This window comes from Nesoenas mayeri (genome assembly GCF_963082525.1).
Source record: "Nesoenas mayeri genome assembly, chromosome: Z".
Taxonomy (NCBI): domain Eukaryota; kingdom Metazoa; phylum Chordata; class Aves; order Columbiformes; family Columbidae; genus Nesoenas; species Nesoenas mayeri.
The window spans coordinates 32,765,589-32,780,876 of record NC_137542.1 but is presented as its reverse complement, the minus strand read 5'-3'; the positions used below and the strand labels follow the sequence as shown (position 1 = coordinate 32,780,876).

General features: G+C 38.6%; 1 protein-coding gene across 1 annotated transcript in view; it reads left to right on the top strand.

Annotated features, from left to right (window-relative positions):
- The window catches only part of MEGF10 (multiple EGF like domains 10), a gene marked incomplete at both ends in the record, with an annotated part of 77,173 nt that overhangs the window by 32,190 nt on the left and 29,695 nt on the right, over positions 1-15,288 (top strand). The window contains 6 exons of the mRNA XM_080362938.1: positions 201-321; positions 2,195-2,331; positions 4,991-5,203; positions 11,147-11,321; positions 12,189-12,309; positions 14,661-14,824. Coding sequence (XP_080219064.1) covers positions 201-321; positions 2,195-2,331; positions 4,991-5,203; positions 11,147-11,321; positions 12,189-12,309; positions 14,661-14,824 — 931 coding nt within the window. The remainder of the gene's footprint in view (positions 1-200; positions 322-2,194; positions 2,332-4,990; positions 5,204-11,146; positions 11,322-12,188; positions 12,310-14,660; positions 14,825-15,288) is intronic.

The following is a 15,288-nucleotide window of genomic DNA, read 5'->3' as shown; positions in this document are numbered from 1 at the left end:
AGTTTGACAGGTCTGCTTCCTCAGATTTGCTGGATGGTTGCGACACAATAATCAGTGTGTGTCTCTTTATGTTGAACTGCTTTCTACTTCATGCTTTTGGCCAGAAAGTTAACAATAGCATTAAAAATAAAGAGGTGGCTGGAGACTGGAGTGTGTGCCACAGTAACGGTTGTCTCTGTTGTCCACCACCACCTCCTCAGCTGCGAGGACCTCTGTCCCCCTGGGAAGCACGGCCCACAGTGCGAGGAGAGGTGCCCCTGCCAGAATGGAGGCGTCTGTCACCACGTCACGGGGGAGTGTGCCTGCCCGCCAGGATGGATGGTAAAAACACTTTCTGAAATTGACACATCCCCATAAAACTTCCATATTTGTAGATTTCGGGCAGCCTCAGAGAAGTGTAGCAAATGAGGATAGCAAATACAGACTGCCTGTAGCCAGGAGTAATGGGAAGTGTATTTTAGCATAAGGAACTGGAATAAAATACTTGCAAAACCATCTGTTACTGAAAATCCTTCAGTTCTGTGCTGTCTTTTTAACCATAACAAATTCTGGGGAGCAAAAGACATGAATGGTACTGTGACAAGGCAGCATCCTTTAGATCTTGTCTGAAAGTTAGTAATTTCTAGATATAATTTGATATTAGAGGGAAGTGACACCATTCTATATTTTAGTAGTGGGTTTTGTGCCTGTTGTCGTAGGTGTAGCACGCATGGCGAAAGCCCTAAAACTTTAGATACTGTGTTAAATATTGTTGATGGAAATGAGGCATCAGAACTTTGACATTAACTTTAGACTTTTTATCCTTTTGTCAGTGGGTAGGGAGAGAAGAATTGACCTTGGAACTGCAAGTAGCTTCCCCTGCTACCAGATTACCAACTCTGAGTTGGCAAATAATGGATTCGTATGGTGATCAAAAGTCTGGAAGGTGTTCAAAGCCCAAATAGTTTATTTAAATACATTTGGAGACGATATTTATCAATAGTTTTTTAAAATAATGTTTTCTATGAAATTGTCCATTTTGGATGAAAATCCACATTTACTGAACTTTTAAGTAACTCATGATAATGGAGCTGTTATATTGAGATAACCTGTGGCAAAGGTCAGTTTTTTGCCAACCAGAGAACATTGCCATAAATTATCATCTCTGTTTGTGTGTTTGAACAGCACCACTCACCTGACAACTTGGATTATGGCCATTTTTACTCTTTATTCCACTTCATGTTCGAAGAATGAAATCATTGGTCATACAATACAAATGTCTGCATAAATTCTTATCTCCCTTTATCTGGGAAAATACAGCTAATGAAAAATGAGATAGAACGTGAAACAGTGATGGGAACTGTATAATAATGTGTGTCTTAACTAAGAAATTACTGTTTAGCTCTTTGAATAATTTTCCATTCCAAGTAGTTATTTCAGCATAACTCTTTGTTATTTTCAATTATTTGAAACACATTTTTGTCAATATAACTTTTTTGGCTTTTCCTGTAGGGAAAATTTAAAGTAGCCAGGTATGAATTCTGCAGTATCTTATGTTAACTGAAATACCTGTTGGTTTGTTGTTGTTGTTGTTGTTGTTTTTTCCCCTGATGAAATGCCTGTAAATATGTTTTTCTTGAAATAGTGTCATAGAAGTCTTAAGGTCTAATGCTCCCATCCCTGCACATGTGTAATTAAGGATGTAAATAGTAGTGCAGAAATTCAAATCCCGTTGAAGGGAAGCAGACATCCTACCTAAGCTTTTAAGATGCTGCTTTCAGGGAAATTGCAAACAGCTTTTCCTTTCATCAGAAAAAAACAACTTATCATAAAGTAGTATGGGGAATTACAGCAATTACTGATTTCTGCACCACTACTTACTGGAGGGCATTTCCAAATATCTTTATATATACTACTCCTGATAAATAAATTGAGAAGGGCTTGATATCAATTAGTCTTAAATGTCTTAGTGTTTTCACTGTTGCTTAGAGATGGTGTTTTTCATTAACTTTGGCTTCAAAAATAGAAATCCTAGAAGATTATTCCTCCAGTGCTGAAACATACCCCATTTTTAAAGCCTGGCGTTTCCAAGGTCAGCATTAGACAAGTGACACGAGATCTCCTTGATCTACCTTCATTACAAACCTTTCTTCCTTTGTCATTCAAGCTGTGATAAACCCAATCTAATATTAAGATTCTTTTTCTGCACATGCAGGGCATGGTCTGTGGTCAGCCTTGTCCTGAGGGTCGTTATGGGAAGAATTGTTCCCAGGAGTGCCAGTGCCACAACGGAGGGACTTGTGACTCAGCAATAGGTCAATGCCACTGCAGTCCAGGTTACACAGGGGAACGGTAAGAAAAACTTACTTTTGCCAGACTGCTGAAGCTGCACAGGGTGGGCTACGGCACAGGAAGTTGAGAATCTGGTAGGAAGAAGAATGAAAACGTCTGTGGTATGATCAAAAGACTGTTATGAAATGTTTGCCGTATCAGTTAGCTGAGGAGTCACAAGTTAAAAGTGCCTATGTGATTATCCTTCTGTGAGGAACCGCTTGGCTTCAGGGTTTTCCTGCTGTGGTGTGTGCTCTGGCAGCGTCTTGTGGGTCTTCACTTGAGTGGCTTGCAGAATGACGCAGTTTGGGATATGGTGAAGCGATGAGGAGGGAAGCTCTTGGGTTTGTGCAGACATTTGGCGGTCACAGTAGCAAGGGAGGCTCATTCGGTTCTTCTTCAAAATGAGGAAGCTGGAGAGTTGTCTTCTAAAGTATTTCATTCAAATGAAGATGTGAAACTTCTCTATTTTCTGACTTGATTGTTAAAAATCATCTTTGGTAGACTGGAAAGACAATATAGCAAGGCATCATTTTTGAAGGCAGTGGAAAGTGATGAAAGAAGTATTTTCCTGCATGTATTTTTAACAGCTCACAACTCATTTGCTGAAGCCAGCAGCAGCTTAATCACTGGGGTCAGGCCAGGGGATCTCTGCCAACAATAGTAGGTATTGTAACCATATGCACTTCCCACGCGAGTGTTCACAGGACATGAAGAGAGCTGTGCCAGACATAAAGAAAAAAATAAATGGAAAAGAAACATTTAGTCCAGAACCATTAGGATGCCAAAATGAAATTTGTGTCTGTGAAGAAGCAGTGCAAAAGGTGATAGATGCATTTGAAGAAACACAGAGAAGTCAGCAGGGAAATCAAAGGAATATCCAAATGAGAGAGAGTCTATGCACTGCATGACACTAATGTTTCTAAATGCAATTAATATTTTGTCTGGGAATTGAAATCTGATTTCAATCTGAAATGCCTTGCAGGCTGCAGCATTTTGATCACTTTTGCCAGTCTGAGCTCCATCTTTTCCTGCAAAACAGGCAGTATTTGTAATTATTTTGTTTTTCATGGTACTCCAAGGGCAGGAATGGGTCAGAAGTAAGATTGTAGACCTGGTTCTTATTTCATGTTAATGGACTGGCAAGGAGGGAAGTTGTTAGAAGAAATGTGTGGGCATTGTCCAAGCTGGCATGAACATAGCAGCAGCAAAAGGGACATTTTTAAAAAGTGCTAAGCTATTCTCCACTCTGTGTGTAACTTCAACAGTATTTATCTGAGATTTTGGCATGGTGTTGACTCCTGGAACTTGGTCATACAGCAAGAAAAACAGGACTCCTAGAGCATGTAGCTGTTTCTAAGTGAGCTGAATTAACACAAGGGAATCTAGTTTAAACTACCTTTATCATTGTTCTGCCTAATACTTTTTGATTAATACCTGTCCTCACCACAAAGTGGAAAAGGGTCTTTCAGAAGCTGATGAAAGTGCAATGAAACAGCCCCAAAAAATTTTGCAAAGTTAAATTTTGTCTGCTGTCATACATAAAATCAAACCTTTTAAGTGCACGTAGTGCTGGAGTCTTTAGTAAAGCTGTAGTAGTACTGACATTCTGAATTTTAACAATTCAGTTACAAAACACAGAGAAGTTAAAGCTGAAAACCTCGAACTCATTTTGTATCTCTTAAATACATTGCCAAGTGAAGTTGCTATCTGGAAACTCATTAGAAGAGTTGCAAGTTTTACAAACAGGATACTGAGAATTGACTATTAGTAGTCAGGCCAGACAGCTAAACATACAGTCTGATCTTTAGGTTAAATTAATGCATTTCATATGTAAAACACTAAGGAAATAAGCTTAAAGTAGCTGTGTTCTAAAAGCTCTGTGAATGAGAGAGGAAAATTTTGGTGAAGTGCCTTTATTAGGATATATTTTCCTTAAGCGGTAACAAAAATCACTGGTACTCTCCCATATGGGTTAAACTCAACTCTTTACTTAATTTTCAGTTTCATCTATTAGAAAAGTAAAAAGAAAAGAAGGGGTGTGGGCTCCTGAATATTTTTCCACCTCATCCTAAGAATTTTTGAAATGAAAAATCAACAACAACAAAGGTTTAGAATGAAGTTATGAAAAGTAAGGTATTTTGGAAACGTCGTATGTTTGGAAACACAATTAGAAAATACTCTTCTCAGAGGCTGCCGAGTGTGATTGCCAGGGAGCTTCCTGGCCTGAGTGTCTGCAGAGGTGCGGGTGTCTGCTGCCTCTTCACGTTATTCCTAAGTGGAGAATCTAGATCGCTTTAAAAAGCTACAGATGCATGGCTTTTGAAACAAAATACTTGAAAAATTATTCCTTGATATTTCAAATCTGATTTAAGAGGGTCTGGTTTTGTTCTGATTCCTGAATGTGAAGTACAGTTGTCTCGGTATGCATGTTGACTCTTTTGTTGGAGAGAAGGGAGACCTTTTCCAAAGGAATTTGCAGAGCCGATGTTTTTAAGCCTGTCTACCTGAGCAGCAGAAGAAGCCAGAGAGACAGCCACTTTTAAATATGAAGATATATAAATTCCTGCTCTACTTAAGAGACATTTTAGGCCCATATGAGCAATTCATCTTAAACCTCATTTCCCTTGAATCTCCAAAAGCCATCGTTTATGAAAAATAGTTTTTGTTTTTCTCACAGATGCCAAGATGAGTGTCCAGTGGGGACTTACGGAGTGCAGTGTGCTGAGACCTGCAAGTGTATGAATGGTGGGAAATGTTACCATATTAGTGGTGCCTGCCTCTGTGAACCAGGATACACCGGAGAGCACTGTGAAACAAGGCTTTGCCCTGAGGGAATTTATGGTCTCAAGTGTGATAAAAAGTGCCCCTGCCACATGCCCAATACCTGGAGGTAGGCTTTACACCGTTTATCCTGTTTTCTTTTCCTACATGGAACACAGAAATCTAAATATAATCTGAAAAGAAATATTTCCTAATGTTTCTAGTATTTTCATGCAAACCGAAGCAGCTAAAGACTTCTAAGTCTATTTGGTATTCTCTAACCATTTAAGAAAGAAAATATAACCACAAAAGAGCTTCTGAATTTTGTTGCTTGTGGCTATAATTGATCTTAATACACTGTATTTGGTCTCTGACCCATGAAATAGATGTTAAGCCAAGGTGTGACATTTGTCTATATTTACCACATGAATAAATAATTATATTGTTCACTGTATAAAGTCAGCATACATCATACGTCCCTTGCGTATTCTGGTGTATTGTAGATGAGAAATAACTGAATTGAAATCAATGGCTGTGTAGTCTTACGAGTTGGTAATGAGAAGAGGATCTATTTCTCTCCCTGAATGCACATACGAGAATTGGTGTAGAGGACTGTTTTAATACAAAATTTCCAAAGCCTTACCAATTATAAATCTAGGTTTTAAAAATACTGTCGTTTTTTATTTTCTTCCTCTATAAAAAGCAGGTAAGAACTGATCCCTGGAAATTGAATTTAAATAGTTTTCCAGTTGGCTTACCTTTTACCATCCCTCCTTATTCAGGCAGTAATGAGTTATATTTTTTGAGTTTTTTTTGTTTTCAGTGTTTCAGCATATTGTTCAGCATCTGAAAACTAGCTATTTGGAGAAAAACTTCGAACTGTGTGGGAGGAATGTCAGATGTCAGCTGAGGCAAGCCAACATATTTATAGAACAATTCTAGACAGCTTTCTCTTGCTACAGAACACAGTTCTGATGAAGTAATTTGGCCATTGTGCATTCACTTACACATTCACTTACACTTAATTGTGTTACTAGTCACAGTACCCTAGATAAGATTTGTGAACATAGTCTCAGTTTTTGCAGTTGAAAACAGCTGTGAAAGAAATTTCCAGAAACTATTGACTGTCACATAGAATGCTGCTGTATGTTCTATATAATATGCACTTTTTGTCATAGATAAAATGAGACTTTAGTCAGAATTAAGCAGTGATGTTAAAGTGCTTGAGCACATACATCTAAATAACTATTATGTTAGGCCTTTCTGAAAAATTACTTTGTGGATTGTCTGAGTTGCTCAACATACCTTTCATTGACAAACTGTGTGACAGCAAACTGAATTATTTTCTCTTTCCATTCATATGCTTTTACAGTTGTGTGCTTGCACTTCTGTTTATCCCATTTACTTGAGACATCTTTTGAAGAAATGCAGAGTTTTTTACATAAAATCGTGCAATTCCTTCTTTGGGCAAGCCATTCAAGAATAAGTGGCACCATAATGCTGACCTATCTAGCTCTCAAATTCTGCTAGTAGACTAAATACTATTGTATTATGAATTATGGTTATCTGCTTTCCTGAAAGTTTGTCTGCAGACTGTTGTAGCAGCCTTGTTTGACAGGAATGCATTACACTGTATAGTATTTCTGATATTACAGGGATTACTTCTGATTCATGTTCAACACAGCTGTTCCTTCATTTATACTGCTGGAAGACAGCTTGTGGTCAAATCAGATCACAAATGTTCACATGTAAACAGCAGCATATGGCTGGTCTTTTTTTGAACATTTTCTCCTCTGTATGAGAAATCCAAAGGAACTTAACAGGCCTGTAGATGTGGGTGGATATTTGCAAGAGCATAATGATCTGTGAGGTAAACAAAGATTTTCATGACTTCACAAGTGTATTTTTCTTATACTCCTTCTTATATTTTTCTTATATTCCTTCTCCCTGGGTTAAGAAGTGATTAAGACCAGCAAATAACAGAAATCAAAGGGCATTGAGTAATGGTGTAGAAGACAAAGGTCTTTGCAGACACTTCACGCTTTTGAGAATCTTCTGAGAAGCCAGTTTTGTCTCGCTGTCCTCATCTTTCACTAAATATCAGTCAGCCAGGAGATAACTTTTTAAGCACATCAGGGAATATTATCGTCGATTACTTTCCTACCTCAAGTACTATTTGGGCTGGCTGTAGCCAAAGGATCTTCTTCATAGCACTAGCCCATTTTACAGGAATGTAGGAACTGATAATCCCAGGGCACAAAAAGGGCATACAATTCCTTCTTCAAATATACTTTGTGTGTCTGTAGGTCTAGGATTCTGTTAGGACTTCTAGGGACCTTGGCATCGTAAAAGCTTTTTTCAGATGATACGACCACTGGTTTAGATACCCTCAAAGAGGAGCTGTTGGTAGGCCTAGAGCCCTACGTTACAACTTATGTTCTTAGTGTTTATAGATACAGAAATGAACTAAAAGTTGGTTAAAAAGAGACTTAGCACCAAAAAATAGTGCTGTAAAACATGTGTACATGAGTTGCAGTATACAAGTATTTGTCTAGCCATTTTCTTCAAATACTTAAATGTACAAAAAACATTATGATACCCCATAGTTCAAAAATGTATTTCTATTACTGTTTTATGACCAAGGAATTTGTATCAAAACAGCTTTGCCAATAATTCATAATTTGCACTTTGGCTAGGCTAAGCTACAGGGATTTCGATGCTGCTGTTGGCTGATGGCAGCTCCTGGGGATAAAAGGCAAGCCCGTGCTTGTTCTTAGTTGTATCAGCAGCATTTACTAAATGCTTCGTAAAGGGTTAGATATAGATATACTTGAGAGTTTTGGGGTTTTTTTTGAGGGGTCCAGAGGACAGCTGCAGGTAACAACACTCTTGTGCAAAGAGTTTTGTCACAAAGGGTTCTTCCCTATTGCATCTTTTGATATATATGAAAGAATTTGAGCTACAGTATAAATCAGACACAGACTGCTGTTCTCTGTGACTAGGTGACACTATTGATTTTTCCTTTTTTACTCAATAGGCAAGAAAAAAAAATTAGAGTGAGCGCTACTAGGCTGAGATTAAGATCACATAAAACATGAAAAGCTTCCTCAGTGAGATACAACAGCAGTGCTGTGAGCTGGTCTGAGCAGCCCCATATCTTCCTCCCACTTCCATCCACAGTTTGTGGGGCTTAGAGAAACTTGTAATTCTGAAGATCCAGTTTGCAGGAATGAGCAAAAAAGATTGGCCTTTGTTCACATTATCACTTTGTTTTGTACAGGAATGTTTTTCTAGCCTAGGCTGAGTTTTGTCTTGCCTTTATTCAGATGACACCAGATGATTATTCAGAAAATGTAAAAAGGGCAGACTGTAGCTGCGTATTTATCTAGAAGGCTTACAAAGGATATCTGTTACACCTGTCTTACAGCACATTCCTTGGTTTAAGGTTGATCTCCAAGCTGAATTTGAGATGTCCCTGTTTTGTTGTTGTTGTGTGGTGGGGTTTTGTTTGTTTGTTTGTTTGTTTTGGTTTTCTTTTTTCTTTTTTTTTTTTTTTTTAATTGTAAGCTCTTACTGTTGATTTTCCACCACTGTTTCACACCCGTAGGTAAGAACAGCTGGGGGCATTCTGTATCACCAGCTAATTTGGTATAGTTCAAGCTGGAATTAGCGTTTATTCATTACATGAGCTTTAATGGGATTTCTTTTGTCCATGCTTTTTCTGAGGTACATACATATGTAATGTGGAATTTTATGATGTGATACATGTTTAGTTCATTTAGTCTGTGTGTATTTTTAAAGTCAAGTTGAGGGCGTCTTGCAGTTTTTCATTTTTCTAGTGGACTTTTATGAAAATCATTAAGTTCATCTAAGTCCTTCAAATAATTATCAACTACCCATGAGTATTTGTTTGTCTCTGTACAGAGTAGGGTTGCATTTCCAGAAAGTGTGAAAAAAAGACCAGGAATAAAAGCGGATGTACTGGCAGTATCATCTCTCAACATATCTTTATTTCTGTATCTTAATATATACATCTTATTGCCAATTAAGTTAGCTGCATGAGAACCCATCAAAAAGCTTCACAAGTATTCCAGCTTCCTGCATCTAATTACAAATTACAGAATACTAATTTTGGTGTCAATCAATATATATGCAAGTATGTCTTAGTAACACTCACTGGGGGGCACAGAATATCAATGCTTCTGCTTCATAACCAATGGTTGCTCATGTGTGTGTTGTTCTCCTGTCCTGAAAATAAAAACAAACAAACAAACAAACAACAAATAAGGCTGAGATTTGTGTCTTAAAATGACAGTACTACTAATTTTACGTTTTAAAAGTATTATAATTCATATCCTAAAGACTATTCAGTTGTGGATTGAAAGATCTTTTCATATTCCCTGGCTTGTTCTCTTCCACTGGTAAGAAACATGGGAATTGGATCCAGAATACCACTGAGTGCCTACTGAAAGCTGGGAATAGAGGACAAATCTGATCATCTTGCATCATGTGTTTTCATAACTTTGCATATAGTTGATATGAGAATAGTTCCATTTCAGCATATTTCATGGCAGGTATACTTAGAGCTGAACAAATAACCAGGACTGTTGACTATGAGCACCATAAGTTTTGAACCATTTTTGCATATATTATTTAGTTGAAAAGACCTTTCCTCTCACTTCATGGAAACCAGCTTGATACTGTCCAAGAGTCTTTAAGTCCCCCAGATTCTTACGATGTCACACCATATGCAATAATATATAGAGAGCAGAATGCATAATGACATTCCAGACAGTATAATTCATACTTTTTTTGATCAGCAGTATCTTGTCAGTTGGTTGTATTATATTTGGCAATGGGAATCTGTAGTTTGACAAGAGTAGTCCATGAGTCCCAAGAGCAGTTGCAGCTAATATTGTATTTCCTTGTTATGTTGCAACTTTTTCAAATGATATTGTTGTTACTTATGTTATAGCACCTAAAATTGCAGTAGGTATTTTTTCAAACTTAAAAATGGTCAGAAAAATATGCAAACACATCCCATACAAGGAGTCAGCAGGTCTTGCAAAATCAGGCGCTTGTCATGGGTCATTTAATGCGTCTGGGCAAAGTCACTTTTTTTTTTTTTTCCAGCACACTTAAAGCAACTTCAATCAGTGGCAGACAAATATCTTTAAACAGTCTTCCCATTGTAAATATATTGGATTTGGATATTAAGGCTTTCCTTTGGTGAGAATTAAGTGAAGTGCTTTGTCTGCCAGAGTGCTACAGAGTACCCCATTGTGTCCACTTTTCCAGCACATATATCTTTGCACAGCTGATGGAGTCCATTTGTTATCAGGCAACAGCTGTCTGACTGGCCCTTCAATGAAACTGCTGTTCCAGGTAGGGACAGCTGGGCTGCCACCAGGTATGGCCGACACAGGGAGTATGCTCTCCAAAAGGTCACTGCTCTCATGGTATATCTGAATTCTGCCCAATGCAAATGATTTTGTATCGTTTGCAGAAAGATGCTAATTGTCCTCTTTTCAACCAATGATTTAAAGAAAAGAGCGTACTTGCTACTCATTGGGTGCTGCGTTATTATTTTGTGTTAGATGCCACGCTATTTTACTGAAGCATCATATTTCTCAGACAGTATGCTTGGGCAGAGTTATGAAAATGATCCCTTTATAAGTGGAGTGGACACCTACCAATACATTTTGTGGAATTTAATGGTTTCATCACCTTGATATTTGTAACCATGGATGTATATTTTATTGTAAAAGCTGTGCTTCAGGTAGGTTTCTTTGCAGCTAGCTATAGAAAAACCATACCTCTGCTTTTCTTTCTGTGTCCTCCCAAAATGTCTATATGTTGTATGATGTTACAATTTTTATCTTAATTGGCATACATTTATATACACATATACAGAGCCCTTTGCGGTTTGGTGAGTAAAACCGTATCTGTGCATAGCATGCAAGATCCTTTATGCAACCTATCTATAACAGCATTTTGTTCTCTGGAAAAAAAAAACTAATATTGGTGTCACATTTAGTCCTGAATTATTTATCCTTTCATACCCTCCTGGCAGCTGTCACCCTATGTCTGGGGAATGCTCCTGCAAGCCCGGCTGGTCTGGGCTCTACTGCAATGAGACATGTTCCCCGGGATTCTATGGCGAGTCATGTCAGCAGATCTGCAGCTGCCAAAATGGTGCTGACTGCGATAGTGTGACTGGAAAATGCACCTGTGCCCCGGGATTTAAGGTAAATAAGTCTCACTTTCACAGTCCATTTTTGACTCTGCTTCCTTTGTTAAGTGCCAAATTCTTCAAAATGCCAGAATGTCCTTTCTCCACCACAGCAGAGTTAAGGTAGTAGTAGGTAGTAGAGTTAAGGATATTTTGTACCACTGGGTGTGTTATAAGGTAAGACTCTGAAAAGGCAAAGTTTGTGATTGTTTCTTAGTACTGAAATCGAGCCATTTTAAGCCATTTTGAGAAAGAAAAGTTGACTGCTTTATAAGCCATTGATAAGAATGAAGGTCTAAGGTGTAAATTATGTGTAAATAAAGGGAGGAATGCTAGGTTTCAGTCATTATCTTGTTTCACCAACTCCTCAGCTCTATCCAGAGAAACTCTAGACAAAGACAATTGTTTTTACAGTTCAGGACAGATTGTTCTGTGGCTTTCACACATTTGCTGTTACCGGTGCATTGGATGCTAGTGTAACACAGAAAACATTTTAAAGTATGACTGTTCTTTTAAGAATAATAACTGTGAAGACTTCAGCTAAAATACTTCTTAAAAATATTTTACATATCCACATTATTTTCCACTGAACTGCCATCTTACTGTGTTTAGATTTCATAAGGGGCTTCTTTTTTACTGAAAATACTGTCTGTTGCTTTAGCCAAGTTCTGTTAGCTATGTGACCTGAGCTCTCACAGCAACTAATGGAAAACCACTGCTTATTCTAGAAGTAGAAAGCATGAAGGACTCTCCCTTAAATTCAGGATGACTTAGTGACAGCCTAGGACACTCATGGGCTGTATGTTTTCTGGCTTTTATAGCCTCTGAATCATCTAGGTCATTTAGTAGTTGTATTATCTGAACCTATTTTTGTGTAATTAAGGGTGTGACTTGTGGTACTCCTTGTCTTCCGGGGACTTATGGAGTAAACTGTTCATCTGTGTGCAACTGCAAAAATGAAGCCATCTGTTCACCAGTGGATGGTTCTTGTGCCTGCAAAGCAGGTAAGTGTCTCTTCAGAATTATTTTTCTTTTTCTCTAATCACAAAATGAAATGAGTTTTTGAAGCAGAGAAGGAGCAACAAACTCAGTAAAAAGCAGACCACCTCGAAGGCCATATCACTAGATACTTCATGCTTCTTGCTGCTCAGTGAGGCAAAAACTAGGAACACATCTACTCAGAGAAGGGTGCGTGTACCTTGTGTTCCTCTTTCTTCAATGCAGTTCTCAGTGGGCTGGATACTGTGGCTGAGCAAATTACTAGTGTTTACCTGAGGTGGGCCACCACTTGTATCTTGTGGCAGTGCTGTGGTCTGAGAGACCATCGTATGCCATTTTTCTGATGTTGGCTTTCCCAGTCAAAATATGTAGCACAGTTTCCCCTCCGCCTGGGTGAGCCTCACCTCTGGCTGCCTCCCTCGCCCCCCTTAGCATCACAGAGGCACTGACTTCTTCCTGCCAATTTAGCTCTGATGTTGATACCTACTGGCATTTTTATCTATTCAAATACTCCTTTCCTCAGCAATTACCTGACAAAAACCTTGCGTAACTCCTTCCCAGCTTGTGCCTCTTCTGTTCCCTGCTTCTACAAGAAAACTTTCTGAATCTCCAAGTATTAGTGAGGAGTAGACTTATGTTCCTTGACCTTTCTACCTGGCTGTGTCCTCCCAACAGTGATTTTGATTGTCAGTGTACCTCCACCAGAAGTTGTATGTGCCTGCCCACCTCTCTGTCTCCCAGTATCACATGCCTTTGGCTGCAACAAAGATATATCAGACATCCTCCAGCATGGGTTCTGCAGAAGTCTTTTCCCATGTAAAGGTCTACAGGTGCACATGGTGTTCCTTTTCAACCCCAGATGTGCTACTAAACTGCACTTGAAGATCCCCTCTTGCAATACACCTGTTCTCTTTTTCTCTTCTGCTGTTAGGAAAGATTTGAAGTCCAGCATCTCTCAGCTGTGATGCTGTCTTGCTGAGAATGGAGGGCAGGTTGTTGAATACTCCCATGCAAATCCCATGCCCAGCCTACATCATAGACCCCCCCTCTAAAAATGTTTTTCTAAAAATATACAAAGGTTGAGTGTGGGGGAGAAGTGTTAGAATTACCTACACAAATAGCCACTAAATTTGTCAGATACAATTAAATCAGCTGTATAGCAAATGTGTAGTTTCCAGCTTGTGCTCTTGCCAGAGACAGTGGAGCTGATTTAACTCTCTTAAAGTAGCCAATAGCTACTGCTAAGTAGTAGTTTGTGAGGAGAAAAACTATGCCTTGAGCCACACATAATCCTATCTTCTTGTGCATCATGCAGTTTTAGTTATACTACACTGAAAAAAGACACCAAATGGTGAAATTAAAACCTTCATGTAAATGAAGGAAATTTACAAATCCTGGAAAGACATTTGATAGAAAGTGTCTCAATTTTCCAGCTAGTATAGTGTAATATTTTTCCTGAAATGACCCCTAAATTCAAAGCTATCAATCCAGGCCATAAGGCAGCTTCATTTCAAAACATGTGTTTTGGATAGTCTATTGATTAGATTCAGTGCAGAACTATTTTCCCTTTGCTTACTGTAAACAAGGTACAAAATTAGAAACTTGGCTTGTGTCACTGCTGATGATAACGTATGACTGGCTCACGCCATTTCTCTTGTATCCAATGGATGATCGCATTTTTAAAAATCTATTCACATCTCTGTCTATCCAGTGCGCAGTCTGTGAACCATTAATATCAGGCATAATCAATGGTGAATGCTGCATTTTAGGATCATTTTCTATTACATTCTTATTTGTATTTGAAGAGGAGTACAGAAATAATCTGAAAGGTCTTTTTTGTATCCCTGGAGAAATCCAACTTGTACACTACTCTTGTGTTTTCTCTTTTTTCTATGTCTAAGATTTCTGTTAAAACCATATTGCAAAACTGTCTGTGTTGAACACTAGTGAAAGAATCCTGAAAGCAGCAGCTCAAGTCTAAGGAAAATAGTCTCTGTCTTTTTTGTTTGTTTGTTTGTTTTCCAGGCTGTGCCTTAAAACTTGCAGTATAGTTTAGTGCTGAGAAATTTCAAGGTGTCTTTGTTTTTGTTTTGGATCTCCCATCAATTACTTTTGTATGTTGGCAGCCATCTGCAAATGTATGCTGTGCACAGATGTTACAAGGTGCCCTTGAGCACCTTTGTTAAAACCTGGACAAGTCCTCAGCTGAAACTGCTGATACTCACCTGTAGTTAATGTTACGCTGGTATCGTGCAGCTCTGAGAGATGCCACACAGTAGGTGGAAGGCAGCATGTCCTCAGAGAGGAATGGGAGAAAACCTGATTAATTTGTCACTTTAATTCTTATTTGTTGCAGGTTGGCATGGTGTTGATTGCTCAATAAATTGTCCCAGCGGTACCTGGGGACTTGGCTGTAACCTGACTTGCCAGTGTCTTAATGGAGGGGCTTGCAATGCTCTAGATGGAACCTGTACCTGTGCTCCAGGCTGGAGGGGAGAAAAATGTGAACTCCCTTGTCAGGTAGCTTAATAATTTCACTGAATTTTGCACTGTAGGATAATACTGGGCAGGGGGATGCTCCATGTCATTCTTCTGACTTCATGGGTAAAAGTCCCTAAGCAGCACTGCACCTGGTAGCCCGTACACAACTGGGTTCAAGATCAGGGACATGCACCAGCAGTTCTTCTGGAAGAACTCTGCTGTGCTGCACATCCAAGCACACGAAAAACTGCTACACAAAATGAAGATGCACTGATGAACACTTTTTCTGCTTTCACACTCGGAAGCTGGATCTCAAACTTTTCACAACTCCTTTAGAATTTGTTGAAAAACACAAAACCAAATTTTTCCCTATTGGCATCAAATTCTAACCAAACCGCTTCTGTTAAATTACTTTAAGTAAAAATGATGGGAGGAAAAATGTACCAAAAATGTACTCCACATCAAACAACCTAACTTTAATTCAGTGTGACAGAAGAACTTTC